This window comes from Lutra lutra, chromosome 1 (genome assembly GCF_902655055.1).
Source record: "Lutra lutra chromosome 1, mLutLut1.2, whole genome shotgun sequence".
Classification (NCBI taxonomy): domain Eukaryota; kingdom Metazoa; phylum Chordata; class Mammalia; order Carnivora; family Mustelidae; genus Lutra; species Lutra lutra.
The window spans coordinates 132,242,250-132,262,137 of NC_062278.1; the positions used below are offsets into that span (position 1 = coordinate 132,242,250).

General features: G+C 36.0%; 1 protein-coding gene across 1 annotated transcript in view; it reads left to right on the forward strand.

Moving 5' to 3' along the window:
- Window positions 1-19,888, forward strand: part of ACAD11 (acyl-CoA dehydrogenase family member 11) — an 88,987-nt gene that overhangs the window by 65,908 nt on the left and 3,191 nt on the right. The window contains exons 14-17 of the mRNA XM_047736980.1: window positions 4,425-4,491; window positions 5,521-5,606; window positions 7,649-7,720; window positions 8,808-8,962. Coding sequence (XP_047592936.1) covers window positions 4,425-4,491; window positions 5,521-5,606; window positions 7,649-7,720; window positions 8,808-8,962 — 380 coding nt within the window. The remainder of the gene's footprint in view (window positions 1-4,424; window positions 4,492-5,520; window positions 5,607-7,648; window positions 7,721-8,807; window positions 8,963-19,888) is intronic.

A 19,888-nucleotide genomic window follows, 5' to 3' on the forward strand; every position in this document is an offset into this window, starting at 1 on the left:
GAAATGGAACGTTTTTCTATTTCTTTGTGTCTTCCTCAGTTTCTTTCATGAGTACTTTATAGTTTTTTGAGTACAGATTCTTTGCCTCCTTGGTTATTTTGCCTAGGTATCTTATGGTTTTAGGTGCAATTCGAAATGGGATTGACTCCTTAATTTCTCTGTCTTCTGTCTTATGTTGGTGAATAGAAATGCAACTGATTTCTGTGAATTAATTTTATATCCTGACACTTTACTGAATTCCTGTTTGCATTCTAGCAGTTTTGGAGTAGAGTCTTTTGGATTTTCCACAATAAGTATCATATCATCTGCAAAGAGTGAGAGTTTGACTTCTTTGCCAATTCGGATGCCTTTTATTTCTTTTTGTTGTCCAATTGCTGAGGCTAGGACTTCTAGTACTCTGTTGAATAGCAGTGGTAATAGTGGACATCCCTTGTGTTTTCCTGACTTAGGGGAAGAGCTCTCAGTTTTTCCCCATTGGGAATGATATTCATTGTGTGTTTTTCATATATGGCTTTTATGATATTGAGATATGGACCCTCTATCCCTTTCCCTTAAAAACCTTCTCCCTTCAAAACACTTTGAAGAGTTTTGGTCAAGAAAGGATGTTGTAATTTGTTAGATGCTTTTTCAGCATCTATTGAGAGAATCATACGGTTCTTATTCTTTCTTTTACTAATGTATTGTACCACATTGATTTGTGGATGTTGAACCAACCTTGCAGCCCTGGAATAAATCCCACTTGTATAATCCTCTTAATGTACTGTTGGATCCTATTGGCTAGTATTTTGGTGAGAATTTTTGCATCCATGTTCATCAGGGATATTGGTCTGTAATTATTCTTTCTGATGGGGTCTTTGTCTGCTTTTGGGATCAAGGTAATGCTGGCCTAATAAAATGAGTTTGGAAGTTTTCCTTCCATTTCAATTTTTTGGAACGATATAGGAGAATAGGTGTTAATTCTTCTTTAAATGTTTGGTAGAATTCCCCTGAGAAGCCGTCTGGCCCTGGGCTCTTGTTTGTTGGGAGATTTTTGTTGACTGCTTCAGTCTCCCTACTGGTTACAGAGAGAGCCTAAAAGTAACAGACCAGAAAGGAACTGAGACAATATACAGAAATAGTTACCTTACAGGCAATACAGTGTCACTAAATACATATCTTTCAGTAGTTACCTTAATGTAAATGGGCTAAATGCCAATCAGAAGACACTGGATATCAGAATGGATAAAAAAAATAAGACTCATTGATATGCTGTCTGCAAAAAACTCATTTTAGACCCAAAGACACCTCCAGATTTAACATGAGGGGGTGGAAAACAATTTACCATGCTAATGGACATCAAAAGAAAGCTGGGGGGGCACCTGGGTGGCTCGGTGGGTTAAAGCCTCTGCCTTCGGCTCAGGTCATGATCCCGGGGTCCTGGGATCAAACCCCGCATTGGACTCTCTGCTCAGCAGGGAGCCTGCTTCCTCCTCTCTCTGCCTGCCTCTTTGCCTACTTGTGATCTCTGTCTGTCAAATAAATAAATAAAATATTAAAAAAAAAAAAAAAGAAAGCTGGGGTGGCAGTCCTTTGACAAATTAGATTTTAAGCCAAAGACTAAATAAGAGATGAAAAAGGACACTATATCATACTTAAAGGGTCTGTCCAATAAGAAGGTCTAACAATTATAAATATCTATGCCCCTAATATGGGAACAGCCAATTATATAAACCAATTAATAACAAAATCAATGAAACACATCAACAATAATAGAATAATAGTAAGGGACTTTAACACCTCCCTCACTGAAATGGACAGATCATCTAAGCAAAAGATCAACAAAGAAAGGCTTTAAATGACACACTGGACCAGGTGGACATCACAGATATATTCAGAACATTCCATCCCAAAGCAACAGAGTACACATTCTTCTGTAGTGCACATGGTACATTCTCCAGAATAGATCACATCCTGCGTCACATATCAGGTCTCAGCTGGTACCAAAAGATTGGGATCATTCCCTGCATATTTTCAGATGACAATACTTTAGAACTCAGCCACAAGAGGAAAGTTGGAAAGAACTCAAATACATGGAGGCTAAAGAGCATCCTACTAAGGAATGAATAAGTCAACCAGAAAATTAAAGAAGAATTTTTAAAAATTCATGGAAACAAATGACAATGAAAACACAATTGTTCAAAATCTTTGGGATATAACAAAGGCAGTCCTGAGAAGAAAGTATATAGCAATACAAGCCTTTCTCCAGAAACAAGAAAGGTCTCAAGTACACAACCTAACCCTACACCTAAAGGAGCTGTAGAAAGAACAGAAAATAAAGCCTAAACCCAGAAGAAGAGAAATAATAAAGATCAGAGCAGAAATCAATGAAATAGGAACCAAAAGAATGGTAGAACAGATCAACAAAACTAGGAGCTAGTTCTTTGAAACAATTAGTAAGATTGATAAAGCCCCTGGCCAGACTTATCAAAAAGAAAAGAAAAAGGACCCAGATTAATAACATCATGAATAAAAGAGGAGAGATCACAACAAACACCAAAGAAATACAAACAATTATAAGAACATATTATGAGCAACTAATACGCCAGCAAATTTGACAATCTGGAAGAAATGGATGCATTCCTAGAGACCTATAAACTACCAAAACTGAACCAAGAAGAAATAGAAAACCTGAACAGACCTACATATTTATTTCAATGGAATCTCAGGAGTAATGGGGGACAAACAAATTTCTGCATTCGTGAATCTCTCCAAGTTGGTTTTAGAAAAGCTATCAAGGGAAGCATGGGTTGTTCAGTTGGTTGAATGTCTGACTCTTGATTTCGGCTCAGGTCATGATCTAAGGGTCATGGGATCAAGCTTCAAGTAGGGCTCCTCACTCAATGCGATGCCTGCTTGGAATTTTTTTCACTCTCCCTCTGCCCCTCCCCCTTGTCATGTGTGTGCTAAATAAATAAATAAGCAAGCTACCAATTCGGTTTCCATTCTGAGCTCTAGCAAATTCTAGATTAATTTCTACTGCATGGTTTTCTGTTTATTTAGTTTAGTATCTCCTCAGATACACCAAAAACACAATAAGAGTACAGTTATGACTGTACATTCTGTTTCATTTGCTTCTTCTATAGAGCCAGAGATTCAACTATAAGGAATTTTAAAATTTCATTTGTGAGTCCTGGGGTTTAAAGTAAACCCCTTCTCTCTACCTTTACTCTTGACTTTTATCCTCTGTTTCTTTATCTCTGTTTGCCATGGTCTCTGTTTCTTGCCTAATCAGCAACATTCACAACCTTTTATTACAGTATATTTTATAATTGTTCTATTTTATTAGTTGTTGTTAATCTCTTACTATGTCTAAGTTAAAAATTAAACTTTATCACATATGTGTATGTATGGGAAAAAACAGTATACATAGGGTTTGGTCCAATTGTAATCTCAGGCATCCATTGGTGATCTTAAAACATATATACCTTGTGGATAAGGGGGCATTGCTGTATTTGACATAATTCCCAATATTTCTCATTGAATGGTCAAATGATTTCAGATCTCTTAAAACCATTTTTTATAAAAAGTTTTAAAAAAAGAATCTGATGATTTGTTTAAAGGTTTTGTACAGATGTGTTTAACTTAGTCTGATCCTGTGGTGTGTAGCCTTGTAATTAGAAAGCCAATTAAATGGTAGTTTCCCTGAGGGACAGTGCTTAGACTTAACGGGTGAAAAAGAAATGTAGTTTTTGTAAGAAGGCCCCTTTGGGAAATTACCATAGAGCTGTGAACTGTGATAAAATAAAAGTTTGCATTAAAATGGAAAGAACTTTAGATTTCAAATTCCTGACCTTTAATAAATAAAAAAATGAGAACCTAGGCTTATTGATGGTGGAGTTAGAGCCTTAAATATGTAGACAACTCCAGATAAATCATCCTCAGCTGCTCCTTAATATGTCTCGACCAAATAGTATAGTCAAGATAGGTACTGAGATCCTCAGACCATCTTACCTTCACCCAACTCCATGGTGGGGGAAATGAGGTCTTTCTCAGCCACTGGCTGGATAGTTAATACCATATGAGATTTAATACTTTGTTGTTCATATGTCAGAAAACAGGAGATCTAAACAGGAGGAAATACGCTAGAAGAATTTCACAACCTTTCTAACATGCCAAAATAGAATGAATGAGAGAGCCGTCATTTTGTCTTAAGGGTTGCAGCTGTTTCATGGCTTCAGTTTCTGGTTATTTTTGCAGCTCATTGACGGTGTCCACTCTTGGCTTTGCCTGGACAGTTTTGCACATAAGCATTTTTTAATGAATTAAGGGTTTTCTTCCTATTTTTTTGCAAGATAAACTTGGGAGGATTAGAACATTAAGGGTGAAATGTCAGACTAAAAATTTCTTTTTATGATGTATTCTGCTCACTTTCCTCCGGGCTTTAGGAGCTGGAAATCCAAAGTGCACAATTGCGGTTGTTTTGGGAAGAACTAAAAATGCCTCTGCAGCCAGGTAATAAAATAATTGTGATTGAGAAATCCATTTGGGAATAAGAATTGCGCTTTCTATCCACATAATTTACTTAAAATTTGCCATTTGGTCGGGGCACCTGGGTGGCTCCGTTAAGTGTCCAACTCTTGATTTCCACTCAGGTCATGATCTCAAGGTTGTGAGACTGAGCCCTGTGTCAGGCTCTGCCCTGGGCATGGAGCCTGCTTAAGATTCTCTCCCCTTCTGCCCCTCCCACCTCTGTCTCTCCCTCCCACTCTAAAAAATATATATTTTTTTAAATACACCATTTGGACTTACAAATCATAATAATATAAAATATGAGATTAATGTCACATTTGTGTTTCACAGTTATTTCACTATAAGATAATATTTAAGAATCATTTCAGGAAGTGTTGCTCTATGTTCTTCACTGTGGAATTTCCTGCATTAAAAAGTGTTGCTGAGGGGCGCCTGGGTGGCTCAGTGGGTTAAGCCGCTGCCTTCGGCTCGGGTCATGATCTCAGAGTCCTGGGATCGAGCCCCGCATCGGGCTCTCTGCTCAGCAGGGAGCCTGCTTCCTCCTGTCTCTCTGCCTGCCTCTCTGCCTGCTTGTGATCTCTCTGTCAAATAAATAAATAAAATCTTAAAAAAAAAAACAAGTGTTGCTGAATCCTCAGAGCTGTTTGGATCAGATTATAAAATACATAAAAATTTTCAGAACTGTCTGTAAGTAACTAAGTGATTAGATATATAGATCAAAGTTGATAGAGTCTTGCAAAATTTGATATTGTGTATCAGTTCCCAGTTTCCATTGCTGAGCAACGAGAATCCTCAAATAACTAACTTATTTTCAAATCATTGTTACTGTTCCAGATCACAGCCAACATCCAACTCTGCTTGATGTATGTCTTTTACACAATTCCCATTCCACACATCATTGCTTACATGATTACATAGTAACAACAAAAATGACAATTGCAACTCCACCTAGAATCTGTTTTATTTTTCCACTTAGCACACTTTTCCTAACATCTGTTTTTCTTTAACTAGATACAAACAACACAGCATGGTTCTTGTCCCTATCAACACACCTGGAGTAGAAATAATAAGGCCTTTGTCAGTGTTTGGCTACATGGGTAAGTACTCAACCAATATGAGCATGCATTAGCAAGCAGGACGACTGAAATATGCAATAACACTTAAGGGAACAGATAGTATTATAATGTAGGAGATGTATTCTTAGAAGTCCTTTAGTGCTGATGACTATCTTCATATAAATGCTGGTGGAACTCAGAATAAAGCAAAGAGAGAGAAGTGATGCAGCATTGGACTTCATTTTGTTTCCTTTTTGGAAAGGGTAGATTGTATTCAAGGAACAGCAACTAAGAATGATGCTTCTGTCATCCTGGAGAATGCTATAATGAAACAGACGTAGAAAAATTAAATCTAAGTAATCCATAATAAAATTCACTTTTTTTTTGAGAGAGAGTGCAAAAATGGGGGTGGGAGACAGAGGGAGAGAGAGAATCTTAAATAGGCTCCAGGCCCAGTGCGTAACCCAGTGCAGGCCTTGAGATCATGACCCTGAGATCATGACCCCAGCCAAAATCAAGAGATGGATGCTTAACCAACTGAGCCACCCAGGCACCCCAATAAAATTCACTTTTGTCTTCGAGTTTAGCTTTCTTAACCAATCGAACTACAAAAACTATTAATAAGCAATGAATTTTGACTGATTTGAATGCAAAACTTTTCCTTCCTTCTGTTTTTTGGGTGGAATTTCTAAAAAGCAAGGATACTTTGGTTTCCTGCTCCCTACCTCAGGCTCATTGTTCATTGTTCTCTTGCTGCTCAGGTCATTCACTCAGCAAGTATTTATTGAGGGCTGACCACTGTTCTAGGTGCTTGGAATACATCAGCGAACACAATAGGCTAGGATCTATGCCCTCATGGAGTTTACATGCTAGGGGAAGGAGAGAGTAGCAATAACTACAAACACGTAAATAATTAAATTACAGCAAATCAGCAGGTAAATGCTATGGAAAAGTTTATTGAAACTGATCCATATGATCTTCTGTGGTGACCCTGGCTTTGTCTTTATTGTTGAATATGGCTAATAAAAATGTTCAATACCAGATGTAAGACTTGGAGTTTTGGAGAACATTTGACATCACCTCCCACAGGATGCAGCTGTAGAATATACCCACAGACTAAGCATAGTTTGCAAGATGGTGATGAACAAGCTCACTAGAGGAAATTGTGCATGGGGATTTGTTGGGTTGCAGAGCAATGGTCTGAAGACCCCCAAAATGTATTTATAATTTCAATTGCCTGGAAATCACCTCTATTGCAGAACCTGTATTTGAATTTTCAGTGAGACAAATTCACCAGCACCTCTCCAACTCCCATGCCCAAGGCCAAAAGAAACAATTGTGGAGAAGATCAATTATTAATGTCTATTCTGACAGGAAAAGGGTGTGGAATTTGCATGAGATTATCTCCAGAACTTGATGAAGGGTGGGTGGGGAGCAGGAGGAGGGGCAGGCGGTATGATGTAAAGACAGAAATGTTCCCAGTCTTCATCAAATGCCAGCATTTCCAAGAGGCAAACATAGGGAACAAGCCTGGACTGGGAGTAAACATACCTCAAAGTCCAGTCACTGCTTTGTTTTGAATACTGAGCCTGCTCTGTCCCTTGCAGGAGGCTCTTTGCCTCTTCAGGCATTGATTTACACAATGATAAAATAAGAAACTTGAATTACATTACTCACTTTTAATTTTTGAACCACTGGAACCTTTTTCTCTTTCCAAGCAAAATTTTCTATGGAAACCCATATATTAGAAGTCTCAAAGAAGAAGCAGTAATAAAATAATAGTAAGTTAATCTGATTGGGTCTATGAAGCCACCTTCCATTTTAGTAACTCTGCAACTTCAGAAAAGAATTTGAAACTCTAGATCAAATGATTTCTAAAATCTCTTCTAAGTGGAACAGTTGATGAGTTTTCTAGGATATGGAGTGCTAAGGGTTCAGAGCTTGAGGTCTACCTAGGAATATCTGACGTATAAGGCTCTTAAGTCCTACTTCTGAGTAATTTCTTTGAGTAATTATTAATTATATATGAATATTTTTTTGGTCAACTCATTTCACTCTTTAAAATTATATTTTCTATTTTATAGATAATTTCCATGGAGGACATTTTGAGATTCATTTTAATCAAGTAAGAGTTCCTGCCACCAATTTAATACTAGGTGAGATAAATTGGAGAGATGATTCTCCAGTATTGTGTACTAAAATATTTTCAGGTCTAAATCTGAAAAAGATAAGAAATATACTTTGATTTAGATACTTTTCCCTCCTACTCCACTTATGAGGCAACATTGTTCATGGTGGATTTTTTTTTTTTACATGGAATAATATTTAAGTGTTTGATTTGGTTTTATATATCACATCAATTGAAAACATAAGTACAAAAAATGTACAATTCAGAGCAATATACTTTTTCCTAAAACATGACTTTCAGGTCTCCACTTGTTCTAAGAAAACCTCAATGTTCTTTCTGAATTCAAGTCTTATATATAAACACATTAGAAGCATAAATAACTTTGCATATTGAATGCCTGGAATGACCTCATCCTCTTGCTTACTAAAATCCTACCCAACCTTCAGAGAACATCTCAAATGGCACTTCTTTCAGAATGGTTTTGTGCTCTTCACCCTATCCACTCAACAAGCCCCTGCTGCCTGCCAGGCCCTCCTTTGCCTTTCTTTGTTCTCCTCCATATCCCTTATCCTAGCATCCTTGCCCCTGCTTCTGGATTCTGAACTCCTAGTGTAGGGACTGTGTCTTATCTATCTTTGTAACCAGTGCGGCATTTAAAAAATATATGGATAGTTGGTACTCAAGAGACAGTTCCTGAATTGGATTAAAATGTTTAACAGTGGTAGTTTAAAAAACATAGAAATCAAAAGTTCCAAAAATAGGGGCGCCTGGGTGGCTCAGTGGGTTGAGCCGCTGCCTTCGGCTCAGGTCATGATCTCGGAGTCCTGGGATCGAGCCCCGCATCGGGCTCTCTGCTCTCTCGGGGAGCCTGCTTCCTCCTCTCTCTCTGCCTGCCTCTCTGCCTGCTTGTGATCTCTCTGTCAAATAAAAAAAAAAAAAAAAAAAAAAAAAAAAAAGTTCCAAAAATAATGAACATTATTACAGAGCTGACTTTTTTCCTACCAGAATGCCACAATTCTCATTGAGGGGGCAGTTCATCGTTTTCTCAAGATTTGTGTAAATAACAAAATAAGTGCGCTGTGGCCACTTTCATGTTCTTTCTTTCTTTCTTACAGGTGAAGGTAGGGGATTTGAAATTGCCCAAGGCCGCCTTGGACCAGGCAGAATCCATCACTGTATGAGAATAGTAGGGGTGGCAGAACACGCTTTGCAGATTATGTGTGAACGGGCAACACAGAGGGTGGCCTTTAAGAAGAAACTATTTTCACATGTAAGGAAGATTATTTATTTGAATTTACTATAGCCCCATGCACTCACTGACCTTGTAACAAAACAGCATTATTGATCTTAGGGAGATTTCCTCTATGTAAATAAGATGTTTTTTTTCCACAAAGTATATTTTTCTGTACTTAAATATAGTCTAATGAGAGATCTTTAACTTTGTGAAAGATTAAATAATTCCCAACGTGCTTCAGCACAGCACAAAGAGTATGGACAGTTCCTTCAACTTTCTCAGACTCTTGTTCTCTAGAGAACCTGGTACATTAGCATTCTCTGTGGATCTGAGAGGGCTGGCATAAAGAAGAAGGATTTGCCTTGTTCTTTGGCTTTCTGAAGGGAATTAGTAATAAGTGGGGAAATACAGGAAAATAACCTACAACTCAGTGAGAAGAGAGAGATCTAAAAAATGGAATGGCCTGCTTCCGTAGGAAGTGAGTTCCCTGTTACTGGAGAAATGCAAGTAGAAACGGGACCAATATTTGGTGGGATGTTCATGATTTTTTGAATTCCCATCTATAAGTTATGTACTATGGAGTCTGTTCTTTACAAAGCACAATAAATAATATAGTTACATGTGCCCAATATAATCAAAATTAGAGAATATTTATCAAGAGGGAAAAGAAGCAGTCATTCTGACTTCCTTAGGAAACTTTATAAGTGGGATATTCAAATCATATTCCAAAAGCCCTTCTTTTAGGAAGGCAAGAAAAATTATTCTTAAATGTTCAGTATTTAGGATTGCTAACATTTTAGTGTTAGGTCAAACGTAAGCTAATAAAATTGTATTTGTGTTTGCTGGACATGTACATTTTAGTACACTGGTCCCCTTGTACATTTGTGAGCATCTTTTAAAATTCCACAGAATATTTTTTACCTTAAATTCCTATAGACTGTGTTTTCTTTTTGTGAAATACTATTCAGCATATCTGTGATTTAGTTATAACACTGTTCTTATGGAAAAATATAACCTATTGTGCACACCTAGGGATAATTTGTGGGGAGCCCCTTTAGTATATGGCAAGGGCAAGGAGTTCAGCTGTTGGATGGACACTGTGGGAGGAAGTAAAATAAGGTATCAACTTTTGGGACCATGGATGCAACTCTATGCTGCTCTGAGTAGGAGCTAAAGAGTTTGCTCATGGCATCAATTTCACTTCCTATACTTTTCTCTTTTCAAGATTGCCATCCGAACCCTGGAGCAGGATGCAGGGAGGACAAGGAGAGATGCAGAGACATCTTGAACACATAAAAGCACTCTCCTTAAGTTTCATGAGAGATGTTTTTAACACTATACCAGAGGGAAATTTCCTTCCTGCTTTTTGTAAGTTAATGTATCAAGCAGAACAAGCCTGAGCTTTTCAAAAACATGCCTCCCTTCACTGGAAACTTCTTGCATTTGGCACAAAGAAAATGATCTGGCAGAAGCAAAAGAGATGTTGAGGCATGTCATAAACAAAAATATGAGCCAGATTTTTTTTTTCAGTTTATGTATGTAACATTCCATTTCCCTGAATTTGGAGACTCTTTTCCAGCTGCCTTCTAAATTATTTCAGGCACTAAAGCAAAAAGTTCTGTATCAAAATAATGTCTTAGTAAATTAATCTGGCACCTCCTTAGAACACTCAGTTTCTGCCCACTGAATGCTTTTCAGCAAATCAAGGGTCAGTAGAGACCCAACTGAGAACACTTTCTTTTATTCGAAAGCTGAAAAATAAATGTATTTGTGATCTGTTCATGAAGTTATAATCACCCAGCTTTATAGTTATCAAAAAGATACTTACTGCTGGGGCTTATTTGAAGTTGTTAATTTAGAGCCTTGGTTCAGCCTCTAGAGTCAGCCAATAGAAATACGTTCTAGTAACTGAACATTAAAAAAAAAAAAAAAGCTTTAGTTAAATAAAAAAAAAATTTCTAATAGCTACATTTTTTTAAAAGTAAAAAGAATGATGAAATTGATTTTTATAATCTATTTTATTTAGCCCAGTATATTCAAAATGTTATCACTTCAAAATGAAATCAATATAAAAAGATTAAGGTATTTTAGATCTTTTTTTTAAAAACTACTGATTTTACTAAATTGGGTGTATAGTTCCCATTTATGATGCATCTTAATTCCGAGGCGTATTTCAGATGCTCAGTAGCCACATGTGGTTATTAGCAGCTGTTATGTTGAACATCAGTGTTCTAAGCAAACTGATCAAATACCACCATTTAAGAACTGTACTGCAGCAAATATAACCAAGCATAAAAATGACTGTGGAAGGTTAATGTGGATCAAATAATAGCACTGTAATTGGCTGCTGATCAAACTTAACAAATTATTCTCCACTGTAAATATCAGTTCTATGACAAGGAATGGAAACAACAACAACAAAAAACTCATTATGGCCAACCAGAAGTATCTGTTATTATCTACTGAGTTTCACTGCTGAATCAATCCTGAATGTTCGGTTGCTTGTAGGATTTTATGATAAAGGTTTGGTTTCTATATTCTTTAGTGATATATCTCCTGTTTCATTCTTGACATTAGTAATTTGTGCCTACTTTTTCCTTTGTCAGTCTTGCTAGAGGTCTGTTGCTTTTACTGATCTTTTCAAAGAATATAAAATATGTTAATTATTTTTTTTTAAAGATTTTATTTATTTATTTGACAGAGAGAAATCACAAGTAAGCAGAGAGACAGGCAGAGAGAGAGGAGGAAGCAGGCTCCCTGCTGAGCAGTAAGCCCGATGTGGGGCTCGAACCCAGGACCTGGGATCATGACCCGAGCCGAAGGCAGCGGCCTAACCCACTGAGCCACCCAGGCGCCCCTAAAATATGTTAATTATTAACATACAAAACTATAAAATGCAGTTGTTATATTAGGGCTTAATATTAACAAGATATGTGTTTCATTGATTTTCTCTATTTTATTGACTTCTGCTCTTTATTATATACTTCCTTTTGCTTCCTTGTGTTTGTTTTGCTTTTTGGATTTATTTTGGTTCTTGAAGTGGTAGCATCCATCATTGATTTGAGACTTTTCCTCCTTTTTAATGTATGTTTTTTAGTGCTATAAATTTCCCTCTCAGTACTGCTTTACCTGTGTCCCACAAATTGTGATATATTGTGTTTTCATGTTAATTCAGCTCAATTATTTTTCAATTTTCTTTGAGCCTCTTCCTTGACACATGAATTATTTAAGAACTGTGTTATTTAGTTTCCAAGTGTTTGGAGATTTTCCTGTTACTCTGTTCTTAATTTCTAGTTTGATTCCATTGTGGTTACAGAACAAACTGTATTATTTAATTTCTTACAAATTTGTTGAGATTTGTTTTGTGGCTCAGGATATTGTTTCTCTTACTGTTTGAGAACATTGGAAAAGAATGTGTATTCTCCTGTTTTTGGGTGGAATGTTCTATAAATGTCTCTTAGATCCTGTTGCTTGTTGGTGTTGTTGAATTCCTCTGTATTCTGGCTGATTTTCTGCCTAGTTGTTCTATCAGTAGTTGGGAGAGGGGTGTTGAAGCTCCAGCTAGGATTGTGGATTTGTTTACTGCTCCTTTCATTTCTGTCAGGTTTTGTCTTACATAGTCAGCAGCTCCATTGTTTGCTGCATACACATTTAAGATTGCTACTTCTTCTTGATGGATTTACCCTTTTATCATTATATAATGACCCTCTCTGTCTTTGGTAATTTTCTTTGTTCTGCTTCATCTGATAGTAATATAGCTGGTCCTGCTTTCATGTGATTAATGTTTGCTTATTACATATTTTTTATTTTTTTGTTTTGTTTTTAGCTTGCTTATATCATTATATTTGAAGTGAATTTCTTCTAGTTGGCACTTAGGTGGTTCTTGTTTTTAATCCACTCTATCAGTCTTTGCCTTTGTAATAATTCATGTTATGACTTAAGTGTGCCATTTAATTTATTGTTTTATGTTCTCTGTTTTTCATTTGTTTTGTCTTTCCTGCATTCCTTTAGATTAATTTAACATTTTTAGAATTCCAGTTTGATTCATCTATAGTGTTTCTGGGTATACCTTTTTGTATAGCTCTTTCATTTTATTTTTTTTTTAAGATTTTATTTATTTATTTACTTGTCAGAGACACAGCAAGAAACAGAACACAAGCAGGAGGAGTGGGAGAGGGAGAAGCAGACTTCCCACCGCCAAGCAGGAAACCCAATGTGGGGCCTGATCCCAGGACCCTGGGATCATGACCTGAGCCAAAGGCAAATGCTTAATGACTAAACGACTCAGGCACCCCTAGCTCTTTTAGTGATTGGTCTAGGTATTACATTATATAAATATATACATATTTGTATAAATGCATGTATTTTATCAGTCTACCAGTGTCCTCATTTTATCCGTTTGAATGGAGTATAGAAACTTTATCTCCCTTAATTTAAGTCGCTTTAACCTCCTTCATTTATAATTGTCTTCAATATTTCTTCTACATAAATTTAGAATGACATCACAGTGTTAAAATTTTTACTTCAACTGTTAAACATAATTTAGAAAATTCAAGAAGCAAAGAAAAGCCAATTGTATTTAACTATATATTTTCTTATTATGTTCATTCTTTCTTCCTGATTTCTTAAGGTTCCTCTTTCTGTTTAGGGAAATTCCTTTAGCCATTCTTTTAAGAGTCTATAGGTGACATTTTTGTTTGTTTGTTTTTCTTTATCTGAGTACATCTTGATTTCTCCTTCATTCCTGATGTATATCCTCATTGGGTATAGGATTCTGTGTTGACAATTCTTTTCTTTTAGTACTTGAAAAATATCATGCCACCTTCTTCTGGCATATACATATTTCCCCTATAGGTGAAATGTCATTCTTCTGACTGCATTTACAGTTGTGTCATTTTTTAGAAGTTTAATTATGATGTGTCTTTTGAATTTCTTCAGTTTATCCTGCTTTGTGTTCACTCAGCCTCTTGAATCTGTACGTTTTATCTCTTGCCACATCTGGGAAATTTTCACTGCTATTTCTTTGAGTATTTTTTCAGTCTTTCCCTCTCTCTACTTCTTGGACTTTGATGACATGAATGTTAGATCTTTTGTTTTAGTTCACAGGTCCCTAAGATGGTTTCTTTTAAATATATTTTCAGTCTGTTTTCTCTTTGGTTCAGACTGGACAATTTCTATTGTCCTATCTTCCAGTTGACTAATTTGTTCCTCTTCCCTGCCATTCTGCTCTTGAGCCCTCCACTGAGCTTTTTATTTAAACTATTACATTTTTCAGGGACACCTGGGTGGCTCAGTCAGTTAAGCATCTGCCTTCAGCTCAGGTCGCAGAGTCCTGGGATCCAGCCCTATGTCTGGCTCCCTGCTCAATAAGGAGTCTGCTTCTCCCTCTGCCTCTACCCTTGCTCACTCCCACACTCTCTCTCTTTCTCTCTCTCTCTCATAAATCTTTTAAAAAATTATTACATTTTTCAGCTATAAAATATCTAATTGGTTTTTATTTGTATCTTTTACTTCTTTGCTGAGACTTTAGTTTCTTTGATGAGGCTACCTTGCAGAGGGTTTTTATCATGAATAGATGTTGTACTTTATCTGCTTTTTCTGCATCTATGGAAATGATCATATGGTTTTTATCCTTTCTTACTGATGTGATGTATCACACTGATTGTTTTTGCAAATATTGAATCACCCTTGCATCTTGGGGATAAATCCCACTTGATTATGGTGAATGATTTTTTTAATGTACTGTTGGGTTCTGTTTACTATTTTGTTGAGGATTTTGCATCTATATCCATCAGAGATATTGGACTGTAGTTCTCTTTTCTTGTGGTGTCTTTATCTGGTTTTGGTGTCAGAGTACTAATGCCTTTAGAATGAATTTGTAAGTTTTCCTTCCTCTTGTATCTTCTAGAATAGTTTGAGAAGAATGGGTATTAATTCACTATATTCAATTAAAATTGGTGAGAGTGAACATCCTTGTCTTATTCATGATTTTAGGGGAAAAGCTCTTGGTTTTTCACCATTGAGTATGATGCTGTGGAGTTGTCATTTATGGTCTTTATTATATTGATGTATAATATGTATGTCCCCACTATACCCATATTGTTAAGAGTTATTATCATGAACAGAAGTTGAATTGTGTCAAATGCTATTTCTGCATCTATTGAGATAATCATATTATTTTTATCCTTCATTTTGTTAATGTGGTATACCAATTGATTGATTTTACAGATATTGAACCATCCTGGCATCCCCAAAATAAATCCCACTTGATTGTGGTTGATGACCCTTTATTATACTGTTGAATGTGGTGTTGAGGATTTTTGCCATCTATGTTCATCAGGTATATTGGCCTGCAGTTTTGTTTTGTAGTTTCTATCTCATTTTAATTTCAGCATAATGGTGGTGTTGTAGGAAGAATTTGAAAGCTTTCCTTCCTCTTTTATTCTTGGGAATAGTTTGAGAATAGTTAATAACTCTTTAAATGTTTGGTAGAATTAAGAAGCCATCTAGTTCTTGTTTGTTGAGAATTTTTTATTACTATTGAATCATGTCATTACCAGTAATCATTCTTCCTGACTTATTTTTGGAGGATTGTATGTTTCCAGGAATTTATCCGCTTCTTATAGGATGCCCATTTTGTTGGCATATAACTGTTCAGGGTAGTCTCTTCTAATTAATTGTATTTAATCAATTTCTGTGGTGTCAACTGTTACTTCTCTTTCATTTCTGATTTTATTTAGGTCTTCTCTGTTTTTTTCTTGATGAGGCTAACTAATGGTTTATCGATTTTATTTCTGCTCTGATCTTTATTATCTCCTAACTTCCACTAACTTAGGTCTTTATTTGTTCTTTTCCTAGTTAATTTAGGTGTAAGATTAGATTGTTTGAGATTTTTCTTGTTTCTAGATCTGTATTACTATAAACTTTCTTCTTACAACTGCTTTTACTGCACTTCATAGACTGAATCATTGTGTTTTCATTTTGTCTCCATGTATTTTTTAATTTCCTCTTTGATATCTTTGTTAATTCATTGGTTATTTAGTAGCTTGTTGTTTAGCCTCCACATGTTTGTGTTTTTCCTTTTTTTTTTTTTTTTTTGGTTGTAATTGATATCTAGTTTTATACCATTGTGGTTGGAAAAAATGCTTAATATGATTACAATTTTCCTAAATCTGTTGAGGCTTATTTTGTGACCTAATGTGATCTATCCTGGAGAATGTTCCATGTGCACTTGAAAAGAATGTATATTCTTTGTTTTGGGGTGGAATATTCCCTGTATATGTTAAGTCCATCTAATCTAATGTGCCATTCAAAGACACTGTTTCTTTGTTGACTTTCTGCCCCAATGATCTATCCACTGATGTAAGTGGAGTGCCATATATATATATATATATATATATATATATATATATATATATTTATATAATGCCCTTCTTTATCTCTTGGCATGGTTTGTTGTTGTTTTTAAGTAGGCTCCTGTTTTTAAGTAAGGCTTGAATTCATGACCCAGAGAGTTACATGCTCAAACGACTGAGTCAGCTAGGTGTCCCAACAGTTTTTTTTTTTAATATTTCTATTTTTTTTAAAGATTTTGTTTGATAGAGCATGAGAAAGAGAGCACAAGTCCAGGGGCGGGGGGCAGAGAGAGAGGGAAAAGCACACTCCACTGAGTGATAGCCCAATCTATTTTTTGTCAGTCGATTTCTGGAGTCTCTTCTGTTCCAAAGACCTATCATCTCTCCCTTTGCTAATACCACACAGTCTTCAGATCAGGTAGTGATCTGATTCCTCTTTCTTCTGTTTCAAATTGTTTTTGTTATTTTAGTTTCTTTGCATTTCACATAATTTTTAGGAAAGGTATATATTTATATATTAGGACAGGTATATATATATATCCACAAAAATGTCTGCTGAAATTCGTATTGGAATTACACTAAATCTGTAGAAGAATTTGAAGACAGCTGACATCTGTACTATTAGTCTAACAGTCCACAAACAGTATTCCTCTATATTTAGGTTTCCTTTTTTTTTTAATCAATTTTATAATTTTTAGCATTTGGATACTACGCATTTTGTTAGATTTGTGCCTTTTAAAAATTCTCTTGTAAGTAGCATTTTAAAAAATTCAGTTTCCAACTGTTCAATGCTAGTATATAGACAAAAAATTGATGTTATGTGTTGATCTTGTATCCCATGATTTTTCCTAAACTCTATTAGTTCTAGGAAGGTTGCTTTGTTTGGTAGAATCCTAAGGATTTTCTAACAATCACGTTGTCTGTGAATATGGATAGTTTTACCTCTTTTTTCCCCCCAAACTATATGCAATTTCTTTCTCTTGACTCACTGCATTGGCTAGGACTTCCCTCAATGATGATAAATAGGAGTGGTTAGAGTAAACATCCTTGCTTTGTTCCCAGTGTTGGGGGAAAAGCACTTAGTCTTTCATCATTAAGCATGTTAACTGTAGAATTTTTTAGATGCTCTACATTGGGTTGAATAAGTTCCTTTCTATTCCTAGTTTGCTGAGAGTTTTTATTATGAATACATGCTGAATTTTGTCAAGTGCTATTCTGGATCAACTGACATGATCATGTACTTTCTCTTTTTCAGGTTAATATGGCATATTACAATAATTATTTTTCTTAGTAATTGATTTTTTAATATGAATGAACCTTGCATTCCTGGGATAAATCTTACTTGGTTGTGGTGTAACATTCTTTTTATATATTGCTGGACTTTATTTCCTCATAGGTTTTTGCATCTATATTGGTCTTGTTTATTCTTATCTGGTTTTGGATTAGGGCAATTCTGGCCTCATAAAATGAGTTTGCAAGTGTTTCCTCCATTTCTACTTTGTAGAAGAGATTGCATAGAATTGGTGCTATTTCTTCTTTAATTATTTAGTAACATTTACCAGTAATACTATCTAGACCTGATCATTCTTATTTCAGGAGCTTTTAAACTGTGAATTCAACTTCTTTAATATTGTAGAATACTCTATTTCACCTGCAGTGAGTTTTGGTAGTTTATGAATCTTGACAAATTGGTCCACTTCATTTAAGTTGTTAAATAATGTGCTCTGCACACATGCCTGAATGTGTGGGTTCCAAGGCCCAGATCTGGAGTCAGGGAGCCTCCACTTCAGCTTCAGCTCCAACCCCCATTCCCCAATCCAGCTATTCCCAGAGAGTTCTGCATTGCAGTTTATAGGTGCCTATATAGATTAATAATGTCATTTCCAGTGACTTCTACTTCCAGAAAGATGAAACAGATGTAATTTCCCCCATTCCTTTTGCTGAATACAACTAAAAACCTGGGTATTAGCTATAAAACAAACACTGGAAGACTCTGATAGGTGAAGAGGAGGTGGGAGACTGGCTAAGCTAAAAGAACAACATGGTAGTGAGTTCCCTGGGTTTTCTTTTTGCCTAATAACATTCCAGACTTGGAGCTGAAAAAGTTAACAAACTGAAAATGCCTGTGAGCACAGACAAAAATTTTTGAAAAATACCTCCAACAGAAATCCACCCTATTTAGCTGAAGGTTTGGGTAGGGGGAGCCTAGCGAAACAGAAAACTTTGAAAAGTCACGAATCACAAGGAAAGAGACCAAGAGAGGAGGGAAGGAGCAAAGAACTACAAAAACAATGAGAAAACAATTAGCAAAATGGCAATAAGAACATATCTATCAGTAACTATTTTATTTTTATTTTTTTAAAGATTTTATTTATTTGACAGAGATCACAAGTAGGCAGAGAGGCAGGCAGAGAGAGAGGAGGAAGCAGGCTCCCCGCTGAGCAGAGAGCCTGATGTGGGGCTCCATCCCAGGACTGTGGGATCATGACCTGAGCCGAAGGCAGAGGCCCTAACCCACTGAGCCACCCAGGCGCCCCTCATTAACTATTTTAAATGTAAATACGCTATTTAATCACATCATAGAGGATGGAATGGATGAAAAAAACAACCAAAACAAAACAAATTAAAGACCGTTCAATGGGGAAAGGTTAATCTCTATAGTAAGTGGTGGTGGAACAGTTGGACATTCATAGGCAAAAAAAATGAAACTTGTCCTAAACCTTACACCTCACACAAAATTTAACTCCAAGTAAACCATAGATCTAAATGTAAAAGATAAAACTATATAACTTTTAGGGAAAAAAATAGGAATGAGTCTTTGTGACAAGATTAAGCAAAATGTTCTTAAGACACGCACCAGAAGCACAACCGATAAGAGAAAAAATTGGCAAATTGGACATCATTAAATTTAATCACATTTGTACTTTGAAAGTTACTCTTAAGAGAATGAAAATGTAACATACTGGGAGAAGATATTTGGAAATTGCCCATGTGACAGTTGACTTGTATCTTTAATAAAGAGCTCTCTAAACAGCAGTAGGAGAACAATCCAATTTAAAAAGTGGGGATATGGGGCACCTGGGTGGCTCAGTGGGTTAAAGCCTCTGCCTTCGGCTCAGGTCATGATCCTGGGGTCCTGGGATCGAGCCCCACATCGGGCTCTCTGCTCAGCAGGGAGCCTGCTTCTCCCTCTCTCTCTACCTGCCTCTCTGCCTACTTGTGATCTCTGTCTGTCAAATAAATAAATAAAATCTTTTAAAAAAATAAATAAAAAATAAAAAGTGGGGATATGATGTGAACAGACATGTCACCAAAGAGAATATAGAGACAGAAAATAAGCCCATCAAGAGGTGATCAGCATCATTAGTCATAGGAAAATGCAAATTTAAACTACCATGAAATAGCTCTGCACTGTTAAAATGACTAATAAGATGACTCACCTCCTGTCTTTTTATGTTTCTGGCTTATATTTAAAAAGAAAAAATACAATACCAAGTGCTAATGTTTCAGAGAGCAGTTGAAACTATTATATACTATTAGTGGGAATGCAAAATGGTACAGTTGGTCTGGAAAACTGTTTGACAGTTTCTTATAAGCATTTACTAGA